The sequence below is a fragment of the Thamnophis elegans genome, chromosome 3, assembly GCF_009769535.1.
Source record: "Thamnophis elegans isolate rThaEle1 chromosome 3, rThaEle1.pri, whole genome shotgun sequence".
Taxonomy (NCBI): domain Eukaryota; kingdom Metazoa; phylum Chordata; class Lepidosauria; order Squamata; family Colubridae; genus Thamnophis; species Thamnophis elegans.
The window spans coordinates 117950385-117974738 of record NC_045543.1 but is presented as its reverse complement, the minus strand read 5'-3'; the positions used below and the strand labels follow the sequence as shown (position 1 = coordinate 117974738).

The following is a 24354-nucleotide window of genomic DNA, read 5'->3' as shown; positions in this document are numbered from 1 at the left end:
GTGCAGTTTAAATGCTTTGAAAATTAACGAGTGTATTTGCTGAAGTAAATTTCTAGCTGAATTCTAAAACACAATGTTGAAAGTAGGTTCCATGGTTTTGTTATCCAAGACAGCATGGGAAACAGTTCTTCTGATTCCATCAACCACCTGCAGTAGTAAGCGTCCCTGTGCCCCAGCCCCAAGCCAACTGGCAAAGGCCAGTTTTAATAGCATTCCAGAAGATCAAAAGCTTGGGAACAGTTCTCACCTCTGGGGTGGGGCCACAGCAGAAAAGGCTCTTCTCCTTCACCCTGCCTGCTGGAATTCCTTAACAGATGGAAGATGCAGCAGGCCTTTTCCATTGGGATAAGTGGGGCAGATACCTTTGACCTATGCCATATAGGGCTTTAAAAGTAACAACTACATCTTGAATTTGATCCGGAAGCAAACTGGTAACCAATGCAGCTTGTGCAATAACGGTGTTATATATGCAATCCTGGGGGCTTCCAGAACTATGTGCACCACAACATTATGTACCAGCTGTAGCTTCTGAATACCTGTCAAGGGTATACCCTATGTAGAATGTATTGCAGAAATCTAGCCAAGAGACGTCTAGGGTATGAGTGACCATGTGCAAGCCTTCATGATAAAGGTGAAGGTGCAAAGGCCCTGCTAGTCATGAGTACCACTTGCTCTTTGATCAGGAGTTGCAAGTACAGGAGGATCCTCATGGTGCACAACAGGTCTGTCTGAGGTAGTGCAACTCCATCCAGAATAATGATAAACAATCGTATTCTGGGTCACTTGCACCCACCATCTTGCCTGGGTTCAAATGAAACCTGTTGTCGCCCATCCAGACCCCAGCAGCCTCCAGGCATTGAGAAAGGTCTGCCACATGATTGCTTGGATCACCAGGAATGGAGATGTAAAGCTGAGTATCCTCAGCATATTGATGATCTCTCAGTCTAAGTGTTGGATGGTTTTACATAGAATGTTTTAACTTTATGCACATCATTATTTGAAAATATGATTTTAATTTTATAAAATTGTCATTTCTCCCTGATGAGGAAACTCAAATTTTCTTATTTTCTCAACCATCTGAGTAGGTCAGTAGACTAGGTCAAGAATCCACAAACGGAAGAACATAAGGAACTCCAAAACCGCCTGGTTGAAAGAAGTTTGGGCAGCAAAATATTAGAGCAGGAGCTTTTAACCATAACCATGCTTTTATATTTTCAATATATTTGCAGCAGCTTAGTCAGGTTTAAATTTTTACTTGGCTGCCAAAGCTTTTAGGATGGCTTTGGCAAATGGCAGTCTTTCATTGAAATTAACCTGAATGGTATACTGTATATACTCGCGTATAAGCCTAGTTTTTCAGCCCACTTTTTGGGCTGAAAAAAGCCGCCTCGGCTTATACTCGAGTCAGTGAAAAATTTGCCCAAAATGGAGGAGAAAAAGGGGCGGGGCCATGCCGCTGGGTGACACTCGTGAATGGCCCAGTGCCCCTGTGAGTTTCCCCTCCCTCTGTGTCAGTTTGCCGCGCAGCGCGCACCGCACCATCCCTCCTCCTCACGTTCTAATGTAATGCAGGGCTGTCTTACGATTCCCCTTCCTCCCCCTCCTGCCGCTCTGCAACGATGTCCCACCTCCTCCTTGTTATGGCAAGCAGCCACATAGCGATGTCCCACCTCCTCTGGTACAGTGATCCAATGATAGGAATCACTGTGCCGTGTGTCATAGGAGGCGGGACATCGCTCCCGCGGCTGCACGGGACATCATCATCACAGCGGGACGTCAGCATCATGAGGTGAGTGAAGTATTTCATTGAATACACCGCTAGTTTACTGTTTTTCTTTGAAATAAATATTCAAAAACATTATTGGTATCTATTTTTACTTTTGAAATTTACCGGTAGCTGCTGCATTTCCCACCCTAGGCTTATACTCGAGTCAATAACTTTTCCAGTTTTTTGTGGTAAAATTAGGTGCCTCGGCTTATATTCGGGTCGGCCTATACTCGAGTATATACGGTAAATCGCATGGGGAAGAATGGCTATAAATATAAAACAAATTTAAGGTTGTTTCATCCTGCTTTAAACTTGGAATTCAATCAAATTGTTTTCGGTAATACAAAGTATGCGAAAGAAAAAAAGGAAAGAAAAAGAAAACAAAAATGTATTTTTTCTCAGTAATAGTCTTTTCAGTCAAGGAACCACATCCTGTTTTGTGAGGTTGAACATTTTAAAAAGCAAGGCATAAGAGTTTACAGTTCTTGGTGTTGCATTTTGTTTATGAAAAGGTTAAGCAGGGTTTAAATTTTTTTTGGGGGTGGTGGTGATGGTATTCTTCAGGCTGGTAACAGAGGGAAAACTGATTTCACCTAGGAATTATTTCTGGCATTATATCTGATAGATTTTATTTACCATATTTTTCAGAGTATAAGACGCACTAAGATTTTGAAGAATCAAATTAAAAAAAAAAGTTTTTGCACTCTGCAGACCTCCCCAAAATGTCCAGTTTTTTGTAAAAATGAGCCCTTTCTTTTCTCAAAAAGAGGTATGCATAGCCTTTAGGGGGCTTATAGAGTGCTCTTGGGGGCTGGGGGGAGCAAAATTGATTTCTCCCCTCCCCAGCCCCCAGGAGCACTCTAGAAGCCTCCTAAAGGTGCTGCACAGCCATTTTGGTGAAGGGAGCAGGGTTTGGGGAGGAAAAAAATGTTGCATAAGACGCACCCAGGTTTTCAGCCTCTTTTTTGAGAGAAAAATATGCATCTTATATTCTGAAAAATATGGTAAGAGAAGCTTAAAGGTTTTCTCATTGCTAGTAACTTAAATATCCTGGATGGAATATATATATATAGCACTCACAGACATAATACATTGAAAATAGAGATTTGAACTGCCAAATTGCAGTCAGCAGAAGTAGCCTGCAGTATTGCATTCTAACCACTGCGCCACCGGAGCTCAAATCCTCTAATATTGTTTTCTGCCTCCTGCTTTAAATATTAAAAAAATCCGGCCTGATACTGGGGGTGTTAATTAATCCCTACAAAATGTAATCTTTCATTCTCTTCTGCACAGTGAATAGAGGACTCACTAGATGAATGCTGTAATGCTAAACTTTGAATCTTTTACAGTAGTCTTCAAGTTACAACCATAATGGAGCCTGCTTATTAGGGTTGGAAGTCTAATCAGTCAAACGACCTATTTACGATCTCTCAAGGTCTCCCGTCCCTTCATGCAGGCCATCATAGCTGTCCATCTGACTGCTCAGGGCTGGCTTCCCAAAACCAGGCATGAGGCATGAGAGCTTTGCCATCACTCAGTGGCCATCTGATTGTCACACAAAGCTCAAAGAGCAGCCACTATTTCTGTAAAGAATTGTGGGGGCACTGAAAAGGGCTGATTCTAGGAGGCATGGGGAACAGGCCTGAGCACTGCAGGTCCCATCAAGGCAGGATGGTGGGAAGAGAAGCAGGGGATGCTGCAGCATCTCCGTGGTCTCTTATATGGACAAAGGACCATGGGGACACTGAAGCTGTCCTAACTTTGAAACATGGTCACATATGGTTTTGGGGTATCAGTCTTAACTTTGATTGTTAAGTGGCTTGTCATTTCTTGAGATTACCGATATAAAGATCTTCTTCAAATAGCAGGTAATTATGGTTTTTCAGTTAATAATTTTGAATGTATTGTTTGTAGAATTTGGAAAAATCATTCTAATAGGGAGCTGAAGGTTTGAAAATTCACCTGTGAGAAAAAATAAGGGCATTAAACAATATATGTCTATTATAAAATTAATGAAAAATATATTTATTCTGAATATAGCTAATCCAATTTTTTCAGCCTTAGCATTGAATACAATTTAATTTGAGGAGAAAAATAGTTTTATTACTTACACCCAGAAAGCATACTCTTTGTGGATTTATATGATCCTTATTTTTTTTATTTCATGACAACTCAAATATTATAAAACATTTAATTAGCAACCTTTTCAGCTATTATTTTTCTTGTATTTCTTCCTCAGCTTAGTTGTTCTGTTGTATGTAGAATTCAGAACGTTGCTATACACTGAAATAGTAGTATAGTTTATGTTGTAACAAGATCTGACTTTCTGTGCTGTTAAAAAGCACAGAAAGAAAAAACAAAGATATTTCAGATTTTGTTTTGGTGTACATACACAGATTGTGTATATGTACTTCACTTATTTTTCAGTCATGGTGGAATTGGTGGCTTCTGTCTTCAACAGCAGCAACAATAACAACATGATAATACTATTCAAAAGTTCTTGGACTTCTTATAAACTTACCTGATTCATTCCTGTCTGCTTTAACCACTGCACTTTTGTAATGCAATGATCAACTTGATGCCCTCAGAAATTTACAATTTCTGTAGAAGGTAATAAATCTTCCACTGCTTCTGTGTATCAACTTCTATTTGCACCATACTGCCTGTCATTTACCATGTTTGTCATTGAGAGGGTACAATAAAAAGCCATCAATGTTATCCATTGACATTTCATGTGAGGAATGAAACTTGTAAACAGCACTAGTAGAATCACTGTGTAAGTATGGACCAGATGCGTTACAATCTCAATCCTGGTAAAAGAATGGCCAAGAGTTGTTGACTGGAAAGATGTGAAGAAAAGACTTAAGACTCAAACTCTGATGAAGTTCTGAACAATTTTTCAGAGCTTCATCAGAGTGTGAATCTTAAGTCTTTTCCTCTCTATTCTACACCATAACATTTGTGCATGGATGGCTTCCATTTGTCTGCAAATTAACTACTGTACCCATTGTTGTGAAATCTATTAGCTTCAGTAATTGTGTAGTTCCTGAATATGAATTATGCTTCTGGAAATAAGAAATTTGAAGTCTGACAACCTATTTCTCCATGAATTAGTCCTATTGTCTTTTAAAATTATCTAAATTGGGATTCATCTTTAAATCCAGTGGAGAACTGTCTACAATGTATAAAGAAATGCCTCCTTTTCTATCTTAAAATTCCCATATTTAATATTCCTTTAACATTGTTAGGTTGGAAGAAAAACTTTTCATACAGTTCAGGATTTTGTGTTCCATCATTAAACTGTCTTTTTTGACTAAAATGTCTATAGTTTCATAAAATTGCTGTTGCAGCTTTAGCGATTTTGATGACCTTTTTTGGCATCTTTTCCAGTTCTGTAGTATTGTAAGAGGGAAGGTAATAGGAGAAATTAAAGTTGTGGTTAACGTGTCATATGTTTTAATTTCTAAACGTGTAGAATATTTTATTAAAAATGGAATGTTCAATTTAGAATGAAAAAACTGATTCATTGTTTAAGCTAGCAACACAATCTTGTTGAATAATACTTTAATAAATTACCTTTTCATATTAAAATTATGACATTTGAATATACAGGCCTGATCATTTATAAATGTTAGAAAGTATATAACTGTACAATATTGCAATATTTATCCCTCTTTTCTCTTTTAACTGCAAAATTGTGCTGTATGTGTTTTCTGAGGGCATTTTACTTTGTGGGTGATTTCTCCAAAATTTTTCAGCAATGCAATACAATGGGTAAGCTGTTCAGTTATTTTAACCTGAGTTATGCTGGGAAGAATATTAGTGTTATGATGGAATGTGTGACAGACTCTGGGAAAATAGAGGGACCATTGCAAAAGAGATACTCAGTTAATGACTGCAGTTGGAATTGGTAACTGTTGCTAAATTATAAAAGGAAAAATGATGAGATTTGCGACAGCAGTTCTGGTTGAGATTGTTAAACAAATCACATGTGGTTATTGAGTGTGATGTCACATAACTGCGACCTGCAACTTCTTCCAGCTTTCCCAACAGCTCTGCTGGTTGGAATCTGGCAGTGAATGTCATAAATAGCCAAATTGGGTGACCAAATTGGGATCATATGAGCAAGGGGAATGCTGAGCTGCAACTTCAAGGAATGGTCATCTCTTCGTTCAGCAATGTTGTAGTGTTGAATGGTCACTAAATGAATAGTTGCAAAACAGGAATTATCTGCACTTCAGCCCAGAGTAGGGAGAAGCATAAGAAAAGGGATTCAGAATAACTCTACTTCCATTACATTAGATAAGAGTTGAGTGGGAGAATTTAACAGGCTTCCAAGGTTCTGCTACATTAACTTACTGGCAATAAAAATCTTTCCAGAAATTTATGTGGCTTTTGTTTTCAGACTGCCTAAAAGAGCCTGACACGTGCTACTACACATTAAAAGTGTGAGAGAAATAAAATCATTTTATTTTGTATAAGTAGCGCTCAACTTACGATCACAATGGAGCCTGGAATTTTGGCTGTATGTCATTGCATTTGTAAGTCAATGTGATTGGACTTATTTTATGACTGTCATAAAGCGAGAAACTAGTCATTAAGTGAATCCATTTCTCTGGGCATTTTTTGCCAGAAATTGACAGAAAATATTGGAAACTGACAAATGGACAATGCAATTGGTTGCAAAAGCTTGCAAATACCTGAAACACAATCACATAACCCTCTGGGTGTGTGTGTGTGTGTGTGTATGTGTATGTGTGTGCATGCGCGCACCCTGTCACTCTGAGGAAGGAGCTTTTTAAAATTACAACATAATTGAAAGGTTGTTCAACCACTAGTCATAAGTTGAAGACTACCTACATATTGGCTTCATGGCTGCAAGAAACTGATTTGATTTGATGAAATAATTCAGGGATGTCAAATTAAGGCCCGCGGGTTGAATCTGGCCCACAGGGTGATTAAATCTGGCCGTGTGGTTGCCCAGGAAACAGCGAAGGACCGACCTGCGGTGCCTATGCCAACAAAAACTCCATTTTCGCTGGCAGAGGACTGCATGATCTTGAGCTGGCCACACCCATCCCAGCCATTGCCATCCCAACCGTGCCCATTCGGGCCCCCCTCTGAGGTCAAACGCAATCCTGATGCAGACCTCAATGAAATCGAGTTTGAATAATTGAATGACATTCAGTAGATAGTGTATTAAATGGAACAGTAAATTAAATTTAGAATCAAAGTGCTTAGAAAGAGTATCTTTATTGACATGAAAGGAAAATGCTATTCATTTCATAGGCAAAAGGTTTGACAAGAGCTAGGTGCCTTTCGCTGTAAAAGTGCTATAGAATTGATCTATGCAATAAAATAAATAAATAAAAGTGGGATGCCCTCTGCCCAAAGGCTTCTAGGCAACCCAGTGAAGCAGAATATTTAAGTGCCATGTTCAGGAAGTAGATACAATTATCAGCTAGTGGCCTTTGCCAGGAACATGAAGTTAAAGGCCTGGCTTGTGAGAAAAGCTGCCAGATACCACAATACACTCCTGTCTGCCTGGGCCAAGTGGTGATTTCCCTCCCTTCCAACTTTTAATTAGAGGCAGAGCAGCTATTCTAATTACAGATCTCAAGACACAATAGATAATATATTAAAAAAAGGGTTTTATATCTTATGGGGATCATCTTGAGTGGAAGGAGGTTTCATTGGTGAATTTATATTCAAGTGTAAAGTTTGGTTAAAATGATGCTAATTATAAAACAAATGGAGTCCAACTTTTTTTTTAAAAAAAGCAGAAGGGAAGTAGTTATGGGATACTCAGGAAATTAAATTTGAATGCTATGAGTAAGCAGTGACATTGGAAGCATTTTAAAAATAATAATGCAGAAGGATATGAAGGGCCTCCGGATGTATTTTGAAGGAAGATCCCTAAATAACAGTTCTGCAGTTGGTTGCAAGGGAAAAACAAAAACCCTCATCTGTTGCCAACTAGCTTTGAATCTAGGAATTGGGTGTGCAACCTTACATGTGTCTTATTATAGTATACGTAGTCAATAACATTTACTTTTCGGGCACTGTAAAACAAGCTGCAGTGTTCTCAGAACTACATTTTTGTATGATACTAAATCTATAACATTTTATTTTGAAAATGTAAAAATGATGCTACCAGCAATTTTTGGAAACATTCTCGGTTTTGGTGGTGGTGAATGTTTATAATAGACTATAAAAATCTATTCCATGTCAAACCAGTTATTTAGAGTACTGATTAAAAGTTTGTGAAATTTCAATATTTCTGCTTAAACATTACCCTAAAACCAGTCCCGATTTAACAAATGGGTAAAAAACATTATAATTGTTCATTTATTGAGAAAACGATCCTAAGCTAAATATTTTTGTGTGGCAAATGAATTTAAGCCTCTAGGCTTATCAGTTGATTTGAAGGGGAAATTAAAGTCATGTGTTCAATCACTGGTATGATAATGTAGAAGGTCCTGCTTTATAAAAAATAATAAAATTTTGGCTATTCATCTTCAAAGTCTCATCTTAAAAACACGACATGTGGAAGTGTATCATAGCTAAAAGGATATTTCAGAGGTTCTCCAACAAAAATTATTGATGTTTCCCGATTTGGGAAATGTTACAAAACTTATTTCCAAAAAGTTTGGACTCCAGGAATAACTTTCAGGCTGTTTGTATAGATCCCACCAATGAAAGGAACTGAAAGCTTCTCTTGCATTTTTATGTATGTATGAAGTTTATATGGCCACCCATCTCATAAGAAGTGACTGAGTGGTGTTTGGCAATTAAAACAAACACAAAAACAATTATTAATAAAATGAGAGTGTCTTTATTAAAATACAAACTACTAAGTCAGTGATGGGATACGACTGGTACGCCCTGGTACGGGTGTACTGGTGCCTCTGGAGGGCTCACCCGCCTGCCGCTTTCCTTACCTGTATTTGAGCCGATTGAGGCTTACACACATGGAGCGTACAGAGCCTGCATGATGCTCCACCGAGCAGCTGGTGCATCACGGAGCATAATGGGCGGTAAGTACACATGCACACACTGTGTGGGTGCTGCGCATGTGCATATGGTGGACTCCTGGCCCCGTTGCACTGTACCAATTGCACTGGGATCCGGAACCCACCACTGCACTAGGTACAGGAGAGAATAAATTAAGAACAATGAAGGAGCTATCTTCGAATATCACTCTTCTTCTGGGATCCCAAGCCAAATGACATAACCAGAGTTTAATGGACTTACAGAACGTTAACAGGGACGAGACTTAATCTTACTTTGTGAAGTAAAGTGTTTCAGGAGGTAGGTTATACACGGTAGAAAAAGTCCACCTTCTGGGACCTGCCAACTATAAGTCCCTAGCAGATGGGACTCAAAGCCAGATCGAATGGGACTGCAGATGTAATTGGGTAAAGGTGGCCCCCTCAGATAATCTAATCTGATGGGCTGAAAAGGTTAAACCCACAACTTGTAATGGACATGGAAGCAAACTGGCAACCAGTGCAGCTTGTGGAGCAAAGATACGATGCGTGTTGTTTTACAAGCACATGTAACCACCATATTGCTTTCTGTATCAATTGAAGCTTCCACAAGTTCTTCAGGGTAATCCCATATAGTTTGTATTACAGTAGTCCAATATGGAGCTGACTATGGGATGAATGATCGTAAACAGAGCCCCCGATCTAGGAATGGGTGCAACTGATGCACAACATAAAGCTAGACAAAGGTGTTGATGAATGTGTTCATGATGCCACTAAACAACACTAAACAGCAGTACTGCAGTTGGGTTGCAAGGAGAAAGCTATCAATCTCTACAAAGAGCATTATTGCCAATCTACAGTTTCCAAAAGTCTAAGTGGATAAGACAGAAGGCTATTGAAATAATGTTTTATGGATAGATGTTATCAATATAATAAAACTTTTTTCCTTGAATGAAAAGTAATTTGTTTGATTAAAGGTCAACTCCACTTTCTATCATAAGAACCTTATCTGAGAAATGTAGTTGCAAAATCATGGTTTGGATATGCTGTGCTGCCTCAGGATAGTTTGCCCTAATTGATGAAACTAATGATTCTGAATTGTACCAGCAAATTGAACTATTTAATGAAATACTTGTCTAGAACTGCTGTTTGAAGCTGGGAAGCAAGTACTGTAACTTGACCTGATTTTGGGAAAGGGGAATCTTCGCTCTATTCTTAAAATTTAATGTATCACTAAGAAAAAAAACAATTTAAATAATCTAGGGTTAGATCTTGTACTGAAATAACTGCAGAATGCCTTTAATATTTTTACATATATGAAAAAGAATCCAATCTTTGGGAGATATAATAATTAATTGTGGGCAGTATGGCATTCCCTACTGTTCACTTCTTATATTCAATCCAGATGATGTAACTGTTCAGGGTTAAAAACTATCATGTGGTTGGTATTCTCATTTTGCATTTTATACATAGATACACATTGTCTTAGGTACAAAATATAAATTTTTGACAAGAAGAATTCTATCAACAGCTGGCACTATTACTATAGCCTTTTATGTTTGGGTTAAGCATTACAGGTAGCGCTTGACGTAGGACCACAATTGGGACTGGTATTTTGGTAGTAAGTTGAGACACTATGCAGCCAGGCATAATTGTTTTTATGGCAGTTTTATTGCTGCCATAGTTAGTAGTCTTTAGACTTGATGGTGACCAGAGGGCTGCATCAGGTGGTTATCATGATGCAAATTCTGAAAGCATGGCTGTCTCTTGGAACGTGGTTTTGTTTGCATTTGTTACTGCATATACTGTATTTTTCAGACTATAAGACACACTCCCCCCCCAAGTGGTTTGAAATGTCTGTGCTTATTATAGAGCGAATGTTGCCAAAGCCCTTCCCACCCGCTGGCCCCCATCCTTTGGCCTCTGCCTCCCAGCAATTTGCCTCCTTGCAGCAACCTGGTCAGCTTCAGCACAGCCTGATTTTACATGAGCAGCTGATTAGCAATTGGATTGGCCTCCCAGAATCCCACCTATCAGCTGTTCCAGGTTGCGGGGATCACTGCTCTCCATTGCCGCCGCTGCCACTTATCACCACTTCTGTGCGCCCTATTTTTGGCCTCCGTGTGTTCCATTTTCTGCCTGTTCCAGGTAGCGGGGATAGGCGGCAGTGATCCCTGCCACCTGGGACCAGCAGAAAATGGGATGTGTGGACGCCGAAAATAGAGCATGTGGAGGCGGTGATAGGTGGCAGCATCTATGAGCGACAGTGATCCCCACAACCTGGAACAACTGATAGGCAGTATTCTGGGAGGCTGATACGGGAGGCCAATCCAGCCGCCAATCAGCTGCTCATGGTAAATCAGGTTGTGTTGAAGCTGACCAGGCTGTTTGTTGTTTGCTGCAAGGAGGCAAATTGCTGGGAGGCAAAGGCAGATTTTTTTTCTTGTTTTCCTCCCCAAAAGCTAAGCTTCTACTTCGGAGCATCTTATAGTCCGAAAAATACAGTACATTCCTTTACTTCCTGAAATTATTCAGAGGCCTTGGAAATACTCAATCCTAAACTTATAACAATGGAGAAATATAGAATTGAGAGGAATCCTGTCATTAGCATATAGATGACAATTGGTTTAAAGTCTGGGAATAATCCTTCCCTGTGGTTGCATATTCAGTGGCATAGGAGATAATCATAATACATTCTATTTTGGGCTGCCTTGAGTTGGTCTCAAATAGGGGAGCAGGACTGCTAATTGCAATGGGATGTTTTTGAACAGAACTCAGTTCCGCTAGTTTCTAGTCAGTTTTTGGAATCGGTGTAAAGCCTTTGTAGTGGGCTGTAACATTCTAAGTTGTTAGACTTACTGACAAGCTTTTATTTAGCATTTGGCTTAGTAGAGGTTGAGTAACATGCAGGTTCTCTCCTTAACAGAAAGTGGCTAGCTACTGCATACTAGGAAGAAGCCCTAAAATGGGTAATGGCAAGCAGACATCCAAGATGCATTTGTATATTAATCATAGTTCAATTCTGTCTCTTCCTTCTCTTAGCCTTCCATTGTTTTCTCAATATTGATATTTGCTTTTTAGCCTTGAAGTTGGGCACTATTGTTTATTGGCATAACTTGACATGTCTGCCCTAAGAAACACTGGCTGTTTCACATAAAAGATTTGATTGAGTTGCCTTATGTAGTACAAACCTACCCGAATATGAAGCCATTTTTGGAATACAGATGCAATATTCCTGAACAAAGGAATTGAACTTTGGTTCCATAGCTCCCTTTTTGTGAAACACCTTCACTTGGTAGCAAATGACTGTTTTGGTTTTTTATATATATATTTTCTTCTATTGTACATATCCTAATATCTTTTAAAATTGTTACTGCACTTTGGTGTTTGATCTATAGCTTATTTTGGTGAAGATTTTTAAAAGGGGAAGTATTAGCAAAAAATAAACAGAAGGTTGTAGAATATTGTATATAGTTATAGTTTTAACCAAAGTTATTGTTTCCCTTTTCACAGAATGTTGGTTTTGAAAGCTCAGGGAAGAAGCAACAGGGAGAAAATCACAATCCAGTGGTAAGCATGACTGCATGGACATCCCATTTAATTATTTAACAAATAATATTTTAGCTGGGCTTTTTATTGAAATAAATATAGCAGTTAGAAATATTAATAAAATATTAGAGAATAATCAGGAAATGAAAGAACAATTTACTTGATTTAGCTATTCAATTTTAAGTGCATAATTTGAAATTTTAAACAATTTTTGTTCTTAAAATGTTAAAGTCTTAGTTATACTGTCTCTGTTTTCTCTAGCCATAATATCCTTGGCATCATAAATAAACATACATAGCAAAGAATGGGGGAAGGGAGAAGTGAGAGAAGGCAAGGAATCAAATCCATGAATGCTAGAGCTTAGTTTTCAGATAATGCTATACATTTCCTTGTCTGACATTTCTAGGAGATGTTTTGACCAAATTAAAATGTTTATTCTACATTGCTCCCCTACACTCTTAACTGGTTATCAGATGTCCACAGATATTGGCATGACATAATTTTCTGCTATGATGGTATATATACAAGAATGGTTAGAGTGAAGACTATGACAGCTATAATAAATTGCCACTAAATTCTATTTTAAAACAAAATGACAAGATAATGAAGCCATAATTATCATAGGGCTGGAAGGATCTTGGAGGTCTTCAAGTTCAAATCCCCCCCCCCCCCAATGCAATGCAGGAGACCTTATTGTATCCTGAATAAATGACTGCCAAATATTTTTTGAAGACCTCCAGCAATGGAGCACCCAGAACTCTGAGAGGCAAGTTGTTCCATTGATCAATTGTTCTTATCGTCAGGAAATTTCTCCTTAGTTTCCAATTGGATCTGTCTTCAACAAGTCTGCCCATTGATTCTTATCCTGCCCTCAGATGTTTTGGAAAACAAGCTGACTCCCTCTTCTCTGTGATAGCCTTCAAATGCTCAAAGACAGTTATGTCACATGCAATACCCTTCTTTTCATTATATTAGACATTCCTAGTTCCCTTAACCTATTTATCTTATGAGTTATCCTCCATAACTTTTGTCATCTTTGTTGCTTTTCTCTGCACTCTTTTTAGTCTCTCAGTAATGTTTTGTTTGTTGGTGACTAGTACTGGTTGCAGTATTACAAGTGTGGCTCACTAATGTAGTGTGTGATACTATCACTTCTCATGATCTTGACCCCAAAATGTCTGACACAGACGGGCGGAAGTGGTGGCGGCGAGAGGAGATGGTTTTGTATGCACACATGTGCACGGCTTTCACAATGGGCCACAAGGGTTGGGGATCCCTGTACTAGACACTATCCCTCTGTTGATGCAGCCTAGGGCTTCACATGCTTTTTTGACTGCTGCAGAACACTGCTGGTTGTATTAGATCAGTGTTTTTCAACCACTGTGCCGTGGCACACTAGTGTGCCGTGACATAGTGTAAGGTGTGCCGTGGGAAAATTACTTTATATATAGTCAATATAGGCACAGAGTTAAATTTTTTTAACATTTTCTAATGGTGGTGTGCCTCGTGATTTTTTTCATGAAAAAAGTGTGCCTTTGCACAAAAAAGGTTGAAAAACACTGCATTAGATGATAGTACACTAGAACAGTGGTCCCCAACCTTTTTATCGCCGCGGACCAGTCAGCCTTTGATAATTTTACCGTGGCCTGCTGAGCGCGCGCAGGGGTGGGGGGGCGTTGTTCGCGACGACACATTGATTGTTTATATATCACGTGCGTACCAGCGCGGGGCTCTCTTCCCTGGAGCCTTTGCGACGGCCCAGGAGCTTTTGCGCACGGCCCAAGAGCCTTTGCGCAGCGATCATGGCCCCCGGCCGCTGCAGCGATCATGGCCCCCGGCCGCTGCAGCGATCATGGCCCCCGGCCGCTGCAGCGATCATGGCCCCCGGCCGCTGCGCGGCCCGGTGCCAGGTACTCCACGGCCCGGCACCGGTCCGCGGACCGGGGGTTGGGGACCACTGCACTAGAATATCAAGTTCCCTCACAGTTACTACACTTGAGTCGGGTAACTCCTTTTCTCTACCTATGCATTTGGTTGTTCCTGTCTAAGGGCAGGACCTTATTTTTCTCATCTTTGAACTGCATCTTATTGGATAGAGCTCACGTTTGTCAAGATCCTTCTGAATCTAGAATCTGTCTTCCAAAGTGAGGTTCTTGGTGTTCTCTGAGTTTGCTTGTTTTCTTGCAGACTTTGGTGAGAATGGTCTTGGTGGTTCCCTATGAGGGTGTTGTTTACTGTTACCTTGTTTGTCTGAATTGATGGTTATTTGATTTGGGTATTGTTTGCTTCTTGATTGTTGGTTTATAAATAGACCAATCAAGGAACCACCAAGACCACTTGCCTCAACACTAAACGAGAAACGACTAATATATAAAATGAGAGCAAACCCCACTTTTTACTAGCACTGATGATGTAGCCTAGTTTCACAATGAAACATTTCCAGCAAACCAATCAAGACAGAAAGCACTAAGGACCCCGCAGTTCAACCATGAGCTACAACTATTCTCTTCTGTTCATCTTCCCAAAGTGTTGGCTATTTTCCCCAACTTGGTGTCATCTGCAAATTTGATGAATTCATCTTCTATAAATTTTTAGTTTTATGTTCAAGTTAAAAAAGATGGTTACATAGCTGGCTTTCACATCTTTTTGGGAGGATTCATTACTATAAAGAGGCTAATACTTATGTTTAGAGATAATTCTATTCAAGAAGATGCATGAACATAACATTAAAAACTTTGTAAGTGCTATGAACTAAGTACTTAGTGTCTTTTATTTAAAAATAACTCATATCTGTAAATATGTGGCAATATTTATTCAACTTCCTGGGCTTGTTACTATTTTTAGAGTACTACTTTGTTGTCTCACAATAGTGCCTGAAAATGACAACAAAACGGAACTTGTTTGTGCGATTTGTCCCATGCCGTTGCTTGCGTGGAGAAGAAGAAACTGTGACTGTACTTGATTATTCGCACTGCAGCCTGGAGCAGGTTCCTAAGGAAATCTTTACTTTTGAAAAGACATTGGAAGAACTCTATTTAGATGCTAATCAAATTGAAGAACTTCCAAAGGTATGTTGCATTCTCATATGGCATTTCTTTATGTAAGTGAATAACAGTGAATCCTCACACAAATGCTTTGTGTACAAAGCTAGGTAGAGTACATTTTCTAGTAGTTGTATAATGTTTGTATGTCAGGACAGAAATATTAATATGACAAATCAAGGTTGACATATCAATATTTATATAAGGTTCTGTACATGCATGTCACCTTTGTTGAAATCAACCATAGTTGCTTGCTTATTGATTATTGTTCTAGCATTTGTTAGTGGCCGGCAAAATAGATTTTGTGGAGAAGAAAATAATTTATAGTATTCTAGGCTAATAGAGTGTTTCCATTTTCAGAAGAATCAGTTTTAAAAATAATACTAAATGACTTCCTTAAACATGGATTGTTGGTAAATTTAGAATCCAAGCAATATGTTTTGTACATTCCTAGGTGAAGCAGTGGAATTACTGTTGCTCTCCAGAGCTTCAGATAAATCCTTTCCAGTGACTTCCTGTAGATGCTAAATAATAAAGGTCAAATTAAGTGGTTTTATTGAATAGTGTTCTATTTTTCAAACACAGCACAGTAGAATAGAACATAACCTTTGTAACTTATTGATCTCAACTCTGCCTTAGGAGGGAACACTTGTTAATGTGAAGAAAGTACCATCGTTAAAACATTAAAGCAGATTATATGCTGATAGGCATGCATAGCGTCTCTGAAGACTGTTGTTCATTTTCTGCATAATATTTTCACGGCTTTGATCAGTAAAGTGAAGCATTGCATACATGCACAAACATACCCAGGAATAGCCTTTTGAGGCAGCCAAGCGGGCGTTCCAACATTTCTCCTAGCCGCTGCTTGGAGTGTCCAAGCATGGGTTAACTTCAGCTTGCTGCCCAAGGACTGAGTTAAAAGTTTGTGTAGCCACGCCTCCTGCTCCCTTTAGAGGCCCAGTTTAAAAAACTCAGTCACCCTAAAAGGATGCAGTTGGGGAGATCCAGTTCTTGGACAACAAGTTGGACTCTCCAAACAGTCTAGTGTAGCCTAATTTTTTATTTTTCTTGTCAGTGGATAGTTTAGGAAGCATTAGGGTTTTATTATTTTTTCCTACAAGTGAAAACTTTCTCATACAGCCTTCCTGACGCGCAGAACAGGCAGCTTGGAGCGAGGCTGCCTTCCGTGACCACCGCGGTCGAGGCACCACCGGGAGGCTCGTCAGTGGCTGCTGGCAAGCTCAGAGAGCAGGTAGGAAGGTTAGGGAGCCCCCAGACACTGTCGGAGGACTGTTTCTAGCCCCGGAGGCTCTACTGAGCTATCCGGATTGCCGACAGCTCCCCGGTGCTGCTCCAAAGCTCGTGGTGGCCATTTTGAAAGGAAAAAAGTGGCATGCTTTATTTCCCAGCCATTTAAAACACCGCAGCCTGGTTTCCAAAGCAGATCGCCGCTGGGAGGGCGTTTAACATCGGAATCTCGTTCTGGGGCTCCAGGCAGGTTCCCCCCTCCCCAGGAAGACTATTGAAGGCAGCCACAGGGAGTTTGGCTTTGCTCTGGCCATTCCCTATTTTATTATAGCGCGGATCTGTGGGTGCTCTGGGACTTTCCAATTTGGCACCAAAATCTTGCACCAATTTTGCTCCCTGTCTGGCCCTTCCCTCAGAACTGTGACTGCATAAGGGGCTCATCATTTCTATCCTCGGCACTTCCAAGGCTTAATTATTCAACTTGCCTGTGTTACAGCTTGGAGTGGACCATGGCCAGCAATAGTGTGGCTGAAGTCAGTGATCAGACAGGTCCTTCCACCAACAAACACAACAGACTTAATCCTGCTGCCAAGGGGGACAGTGCAAGTCGCTGTGCAAAAGGGAAGCAGCCCCAAAACAAGAAGGCTTCAAAGCAGAAGAAAGATTGGATGAGAGGCAACAAAAGGTATTGGAAAGGCAGTTTCAAAGGGCACAATCTGCCCAGGAGCAAACTGCCCAAGCCAGGGAGCCACCACCAGCTGAGGTGCTGCAGCTCCTTCCGCAATTACCAACCAGCAGGATAGATCACCATCACTGGGCAGAAGAAGGGGATTTTGGTTTTTCGCCCAGTCCTTTTAGGGCATCTCCCAGGTCCCTTGCTTCCTCTCTGGAGGAAGATTACATGGCCTGTTCTCTGTTGGAGGAGGAACTCCGTCCTCTGGAGCCTAGAACTGGGGTCACACGTCCCTCTCAGGATCCAGACACTGAGTTATCCCCAGCAATGCAGGAGGTGGTCGCATGTGCGATTTCTCAGGGCATTGCAGGTGGCATCCAGCAACTAGGCCTCACATTGCCTCCCAATAGCCAGGCCAGAGCCAACTGCCTCTCAGGACCAACCTAAAAGGGCCTTTCCTCCCGTTTCCTCAGCCGTCAGCGAGGCGTCTGAGGATGAAGAGGGTGTTCAAGACGCCCCAGACCTATCTGAGGACAAGAATCCGGCTCCTGACACTCCCGCCTTTTCGGGGTTATTCAAGCATTCCATGTTTAGGGCCATCCTCACTAAGGCGAAAGCTTCATCTGTCCAGATGCCACTCCCTGCTCAATCCGATAGGAACAATGCCACAGAGCAGGGTAATAAGGAAACTGTTGGTTCCTCAGATCCAGGTGCTCGACTGTTCAAGGAGAGCACCCCCCTCAGGCTCTGGTTCCAGCCCCCCAGCTCTTTCTGGATGTTATCCAGTGCCAATGGGCCCAGCCTGGGTCTATGGCTAATCCCAGTGGGGTAGATAAAAAACTCTATTTGATGGAAAGTGGCATTGAGGACCTTCTGAAGCTTCCGCAGGTAGATGACCCCATAGTGGCCCTAACCTCGAATTCGGTCCTTCCAGCTGATCTGCTGGAGGGACTCAAGGCAGAGGACAAAAGGGCGGAGAAGGCCTGTCATAAAACTCACCTGGCCACTGCGTGGGCCATGAAGGCCACCTCCTCCTCCTCATACTTCAGTAGGGCAGCCCTGTTTTGGCTTCGTAAGCTGCTAGCCAACCTTCCAGCTGGCGACACTAGATCACACCAGGACATCAACAAAATTATTGCAGTGGTCGAATATTCAGCCTCCCTTGACGCTACCAAATTCTCCTCTAGGGCCCTGACCTCTAATATGACTTTGCTCCGACTCTCTTAATTGAGTCCAAGGACAAACGCAAAGTCTTGCCAGCGATTACAAAAAAATCAGACCGCAAAGGCCATTCCTTTTTTGTAGGCAGCCCTTTCGGACTGCAGACTCCCCTTCCACTTCCAGGGATTTTACCAGACCTTACTCCCAAACGCAGGACCACTCCCATGACAGGGCTTCGTTTAGGGACAAAAAGAAGCAGCAGGGTACCCGCAGGTCCTTTAGAGGGGGGGTTCTCCAACCGCTCCTTTAGAAGAACCAAGTGACCATCACCGGTCCCTTTCCATAGGCGGTCGCCTGCAACTCTACGCCAATCAGAGGGAGGTGACAACGACGGACAGTTGGGTCTTGAACATGATCCGTCACGTACTTACCCTGGACTTTCTCTCATTACCGCGGACATTCATCTGCTGTCCCCTGTCCGAAATCTGCCCACAAACGACAACTGATGCTGGCAGAGATCAGGCATTTGCTGGACATAGCGGCCATCGAAAAGGTACCACAGGGCCAGGAGGGCAAAGGATTTTACTGGATCCTCTTCCTCGTTCCCAAGGCCTCGGGAGGGGTGAGAGCCATACTGGACTTCAAGAAACTCAACATCCATCTAGCATACAAGCGCTCCAAGATGCAATCGCTCCAGACCATCTTGGGTTGAATCAGGCAGGGCGACTTCCTGACGTCAATCGACCTGAAGGAGGCGTACCTGCACGTTCCTCTTCATCCAGCGCATCACAAGTTTCTGAGGTTCCAATTTGCAGGCCAGCATTTCCAGAACAAGGCTCTACCCTTCGGCCTCTCATCGGCCCCCAGGACATTTACCAAGCTTCTGGCTATTGTCGCTGCATGTCTTCGGTCTCATCCAGTGAGACTCATTTGTTATCTGGATGACATCCAGGGAACAGGCATGTCGGGATCTCAGCGTCACCATCCGCACGTTCGAACAACAGTTTTTCCGTAAATTTGGAGAAAAGCCACACGATCTCATGCATCACAGTGGTTCCCTGGGCACGACTGCATGCACAGGCTTCAGTGGTTCCTGCTTCCGATTCAAGGCCAGCAATTCCAAAAGAGTGGTGAGCATTCTTCCATGGGTACTCTGGTCGCTCAGATGGTGGCAGATAGCGGCGCTGAAGAAGGGGTCCCTCAAGGAACCAGAGCGCCTGGTCATAACAACAGATGCCAGCTTGTATGGTTGGGGCACCCACCTTCAGCCGCACGTGACGCAGCCTGTCAGTGACCAAGCAGTGGCACATATCTCAGGAGCAAATCTCCCTCAGCCAAGGGGCCATCCCACACCCAGACCCTCAATGGCTTCAGTTTGGCACTTGAGGGGGACCTCCTGAGGCGGGACAACTTCTCTGACAAGGTCATCCATACCATCTAGGCATCCAGGCGACCTTCTACCGTGCGGATCTATGACACAACTTGGGCTATTGTCTCCTCTTGGTGTCAGTCTCATCACATCGATGCCACAGCAGCAACAAGTCCACAAATTCTGGACTTCCTCCAGGAGGAGTTGGACAAAGGCCTCGCCCCCAACACCCTTCGAAACAGACGGCAGCCCTAGCCACCATCTTGCCCAGAGATGATTCTCAACCACTCACCATACACCCACAGGTTAGCAGTTTCCTAAAGGGGGCTACCAACCTACGCCCTCAGACAGTACACTGTTACCCAACTTGGGACTTATCGGTTATATTGCAGGCCTTAACATCGGCGCAATTCAAACCAATTTGCTCTGTTAGCCTACGACATTTGTCGTTCAAAACCGCCTTTCTTGTAGCCATCACTTCAGCGAGCAGAATTTCGGAGCTAGCTGTGCTCTCCATTAGGGAGGACCTTTGTATTATACATTCGGACAGAGTAATTCTGTGATTGGATCCAGCATTTTTACCAAAAATTAACAGCTTATTCCACAGAATGCAGGAGGTCATCCTCCCCGATTTCTGCCCACACTCCAGTCATCCCAGGGAGCACGTTTGGCACAAATTGGATGTGCGCCGTGCTGTGCAGGTATACAAAAAGAGGACAGCTTCATTTCACAAGTCAGAATCGTTCTTCATATCATTCCAGCCCACCTCCATGGGTAGGAAGGTATCATCTTCTACCATAGGATGCTGGCTGCGTGCTTGCATCAAGCTGGCTTACGAGCAACAATCCAGACCTGTTCCTCCTCATATAATAGCACACTCCATGAGGAGCGCCGCGACTATGGCCGCCTGGGCCACTCAAGCGCCTTTGAAGAGATCTGCAGGGCAGTTACCTGGTCCTCGATGTCACCGTTCATTTGGAATTACAGACTGGATTCCTTTGCCTCTGCAGAGACTTCATTTGGAAGGAGAGTTTTACAGCGAGTCCTCGTGGCTCCTGCTAACCAGGACATTCCTTCTTCCCACCCTGGGGCTACATAGCTTGGGTATATCCCATGCTTGGACACTCCAAGCAGCGGCTAGGAGAATGACCGTTGGCTTACCTGAATGGTCATTCTCTAGGCGCTGCGGGAGTGTCCAACCCCGCCCTGGGGTCACCTATGAGTGCATGAATTATCACCTTCATGGCATGGACCTTACTCCTTACAGCATTCTTCTAGGTCTTATACCTTCGTTTTTTAAAGGCAGCGGGAGGCATGGCTACACAAACTTTGAACTCAGTCCTTGGGCAGCAGGCAGAAGTTAACCCATGCTTGGACACTCCCGCAGTGCCTAGAGAACGACCATTCAGGTAAGCCAACGGTCATTTTCATGTTTTCACAAAAGATTCTTCACTCAAACTGGCAGCTTTTGTGAAACACTCTTTTTAGGTGGTTTGTTTGGCTCTACTGCTGTAAGTAATTTTGGTTGATAACGTTAAAAAGTAAAAGAATTAGATAGTTTACCAAGATGACCATGGTAACCTTTGTACAACATTCAAGGCAAAAATCTGAATAAAACAGATCCATATAATCAGTACCATTTGGATCACAGTGATATTACAATATCACACGCAAATAAACATTTTTCACTGGCTGAATCAGCAAAAAATGTAATGTTGAAAAACAACTTCTATCACTCAGACATTCTGTCTGCATCCTCAAGATCCAAAAGCTAAACAAATTAAAAACTATTAGATAAGCACCTGAAACAGATGTTTCACAATGAGCAGCTGACTGCTACACCTTTTCCCTTTGCACCATCCCAGCAAATAAAGCCTCAGACTACAGAACGATAGTAGATATTACTATCTACTAAATATGAGTGCTCTAAATATGATATAGATTTTCGATACTCCTGTCCATATCTGACCTTCTTCATCCCAAATTGCTTTTTTGTTAGGACTCTAGATGTGTATATCCATATTTCTGGAGATCTAAAATCACAGAATAACTATTTAAAAATGTACTTTAGGAAGATGTTTTTATCTGCCACAAACCTTCCAGAGATGGCAAATTGTACGGAAATTACATTTTGAAATGTGCACTATAATCAGGAATATGTGATTGAATATTTTATATAAATTGACTTTATGATCCTAGCCTTATTTTTACTTCTTAAGTGATTATCACTTCTCAATTTAATATATAGCATTTTTCCAGATAAAATTTAAGGTTAGGATTTATCTATTTTTCTCTTGAAAAGGGGATCTTGTAGACATGAGAAAGCCTACCAACTTTGATTAAGCTGTCCAACTGTATGCTTTTACATGTACACAGGTTTATACTTTCTCCTTCCAAGTTTCCCTTTTTCAGAAATACAGGTTCTGTGCCATTAATGATTACCTTTTCTTGATAAGGCACTTGTTGGCCTACAGAATGGGAAAACAGGTTATCATATTCTGTTTTATGGGATACACCATATTTCAGTTTATGAAGCCAAGAACATGGACAAGAAACCTGTACCTGCCTGCCTGACAACACACACTCTGATCTCTGGTGATGTGGCCTCGTTTGAGCTGGCTGAGGGATTGAGTGGGTGGATGCAGGGAGTGGTAAACGAATTTTGCATGAGAGAGTAGTGCCATCAGACCGCACGGAAGGCCATTTGTCTTTCTGCTCCTCAGGAAACATTGCCTGGATTGTCTCAAAGTACCTGAGCATGTAATAGTTTTGCATTTCTTAGAGGATACTGATTATTACTTTTAAATTAAAGCTTATTGAACACATTTTTATGAAAATAAAACAGTGCAGCTATTAGAAAAGAAATAGAAAATAAGAAAGAAATTAAGAAAAAGAAATAGAAGTAGAAAAGAAAGGATTATAAAGCAACTTCCAGTCTTCTCGACAGTAGTCATAAATGCATTTAGATTTTACCTTCTCTCTCTAAGGTTGCATCATAATTTTCACAAGGTTCACAAAATTCACAAGTAGGTAGTTGTTTCTCTAATCAAAGGAAGTTAATTTTGCCGTTATCTTTATAAACTTTCTTCTATTGTGGGTATTTTAGAGTCTTTACATTTTTGCAGATTTATTTTGTTCCCTTTGATCTTGGTTCAGCCCTGGTTTTGGGATAAAGTCAGCTATGGATAGATTTATTTACTTATTTATTAAACTCAATTTAGGTGCTGACTCCAGACAGCTCACAATATAATAAACCATAAAAATACAATACAAAACAAAATGGAATCCGGTTACTAGTCTACACAAAAACATAGACAAAAATACAGCCAGTAAAGGGCTCCATGCATTTTAACCCAAGGCCTGGGAAAATAATCATGTTTTTAAAAACTTTTGGATTGTCATGACAAAGAAGGCACATTTCTGGAATCCCCATCGATAGTACTGTTTAAAGGAACCTGGAGCATGCCAAATCTGCCAGCACATACTTACTAGGCAGAAATATTGGCTGTTTGTCAAATAAGCTGGTTCTTAAGTGTAGCTAGATGAGATGGATGGTCTGTTATGGGAATTGATGTAAAGAGAATGTGAGTTTATTTATTATGTTGGATTTCTCAACAGCTTTTGGTATTGCTGATACAGTACTTTCCTGGGATGCCTCTGTGAGTTGGTAACTGGGGGACACTATATTACAATGATACTCTCTCTAGTTGCAAGGAGAGTTTTGGAGAGTAATACTAGGCAAGTGTACTTTTACACCCTATGCCTATGATGGTAAACCTATGGCACGCGTGAGCCATTTCCAAGGGCAAGCGAGGCATTGCCCTATCAGCTCCAGCGTACATGCGCACTGGCCAGCTGATTTTCAGCCTTGATTTTTGACAATTTTTCATCCGGAGGGCAAAAAACAACCCAATGTGCAAACTGGAAGTTTGGGAATGGACTTCCGGTTTGCGTGTTGGGCTGTTTTTCGTCCTCCATAGGCTTCAGGGAAGCCTCCTGAAGCTTCCGGAGGGAGAAAAACGGCCCAACGGGCAACCCAGAAGTCCATTCCCAAACTTCTGGTTTGCATGTTGGGCCATTTTTCGCCCTCCCCAGGCTTCTAGAAAACCTCTGGAGCCTGGGGACGCTGAAAAATGGATCTACCGGGCCCACTGGAAGTTGAAAAATGGGCTGTTTGCAGCCTCCGAAGGGTCTCCAAGTGGGAGCGGGAGGGCTAGTTTTCACCCTTCCTAGGCTCCAAAAAAGCCATGCGTGCATGCACAGGTTGTCAGCTCCGGCCAGCCCAGAGGCCTGGAGTTGCCATTCAGGGGAGAAACCCGGGCCAGCTGCCAGGACTCACCAGGTTTCAGTCCTACACAAACAGCTGAATAAATCTACAAAGTAGTGATAGCTGACTGACAATAATCCACGATTAATTGCCAGGTGGTTTTTATTTTGGGTTATGAGGGGATGGGTGTGCGCATGCATGTGGTGCAGGTGATCCTAATTACTAAGTAACTATAAAATGTGATGGGGAACACCGGGTGGAAGCTCTGACAATTTATTCATTACCTTAG

The 24354-nt window shown here is 41.7% G+C and overlaps 1 protein-coding gene across 3 annotated transcripts in view; it reads left to right on the top strand.

The window, feature by feature from the left end:
- Nucleotides 1-24354, top strand: part of LOC116505685 (erbin-like) — a 92470-nt gene that overhangs the window by 17347 nt on the left and 50769 nt on the right. For 2 of the 3 annotated variants that reach the window (XM_032213033.1, XM_032213035.1), the window contains exons 2-3: nt 12271-12327; nt 15177-15374. In XM_032213033.1, the coding sequence (XP_032068924.1) occupies nt 15186-15374 (189 nt within the window). In that variant the 5' untranslated portion in view covers nt 12271-12327; nt 15177-15185. Of the gene's footprint in view, nt 1-12270; nt 12328-15150; nt 15375-24354 lie in introns of all 3 variants that reach the window. The other variant, XM_032213034.1, reaches the window with a different exon arrangement.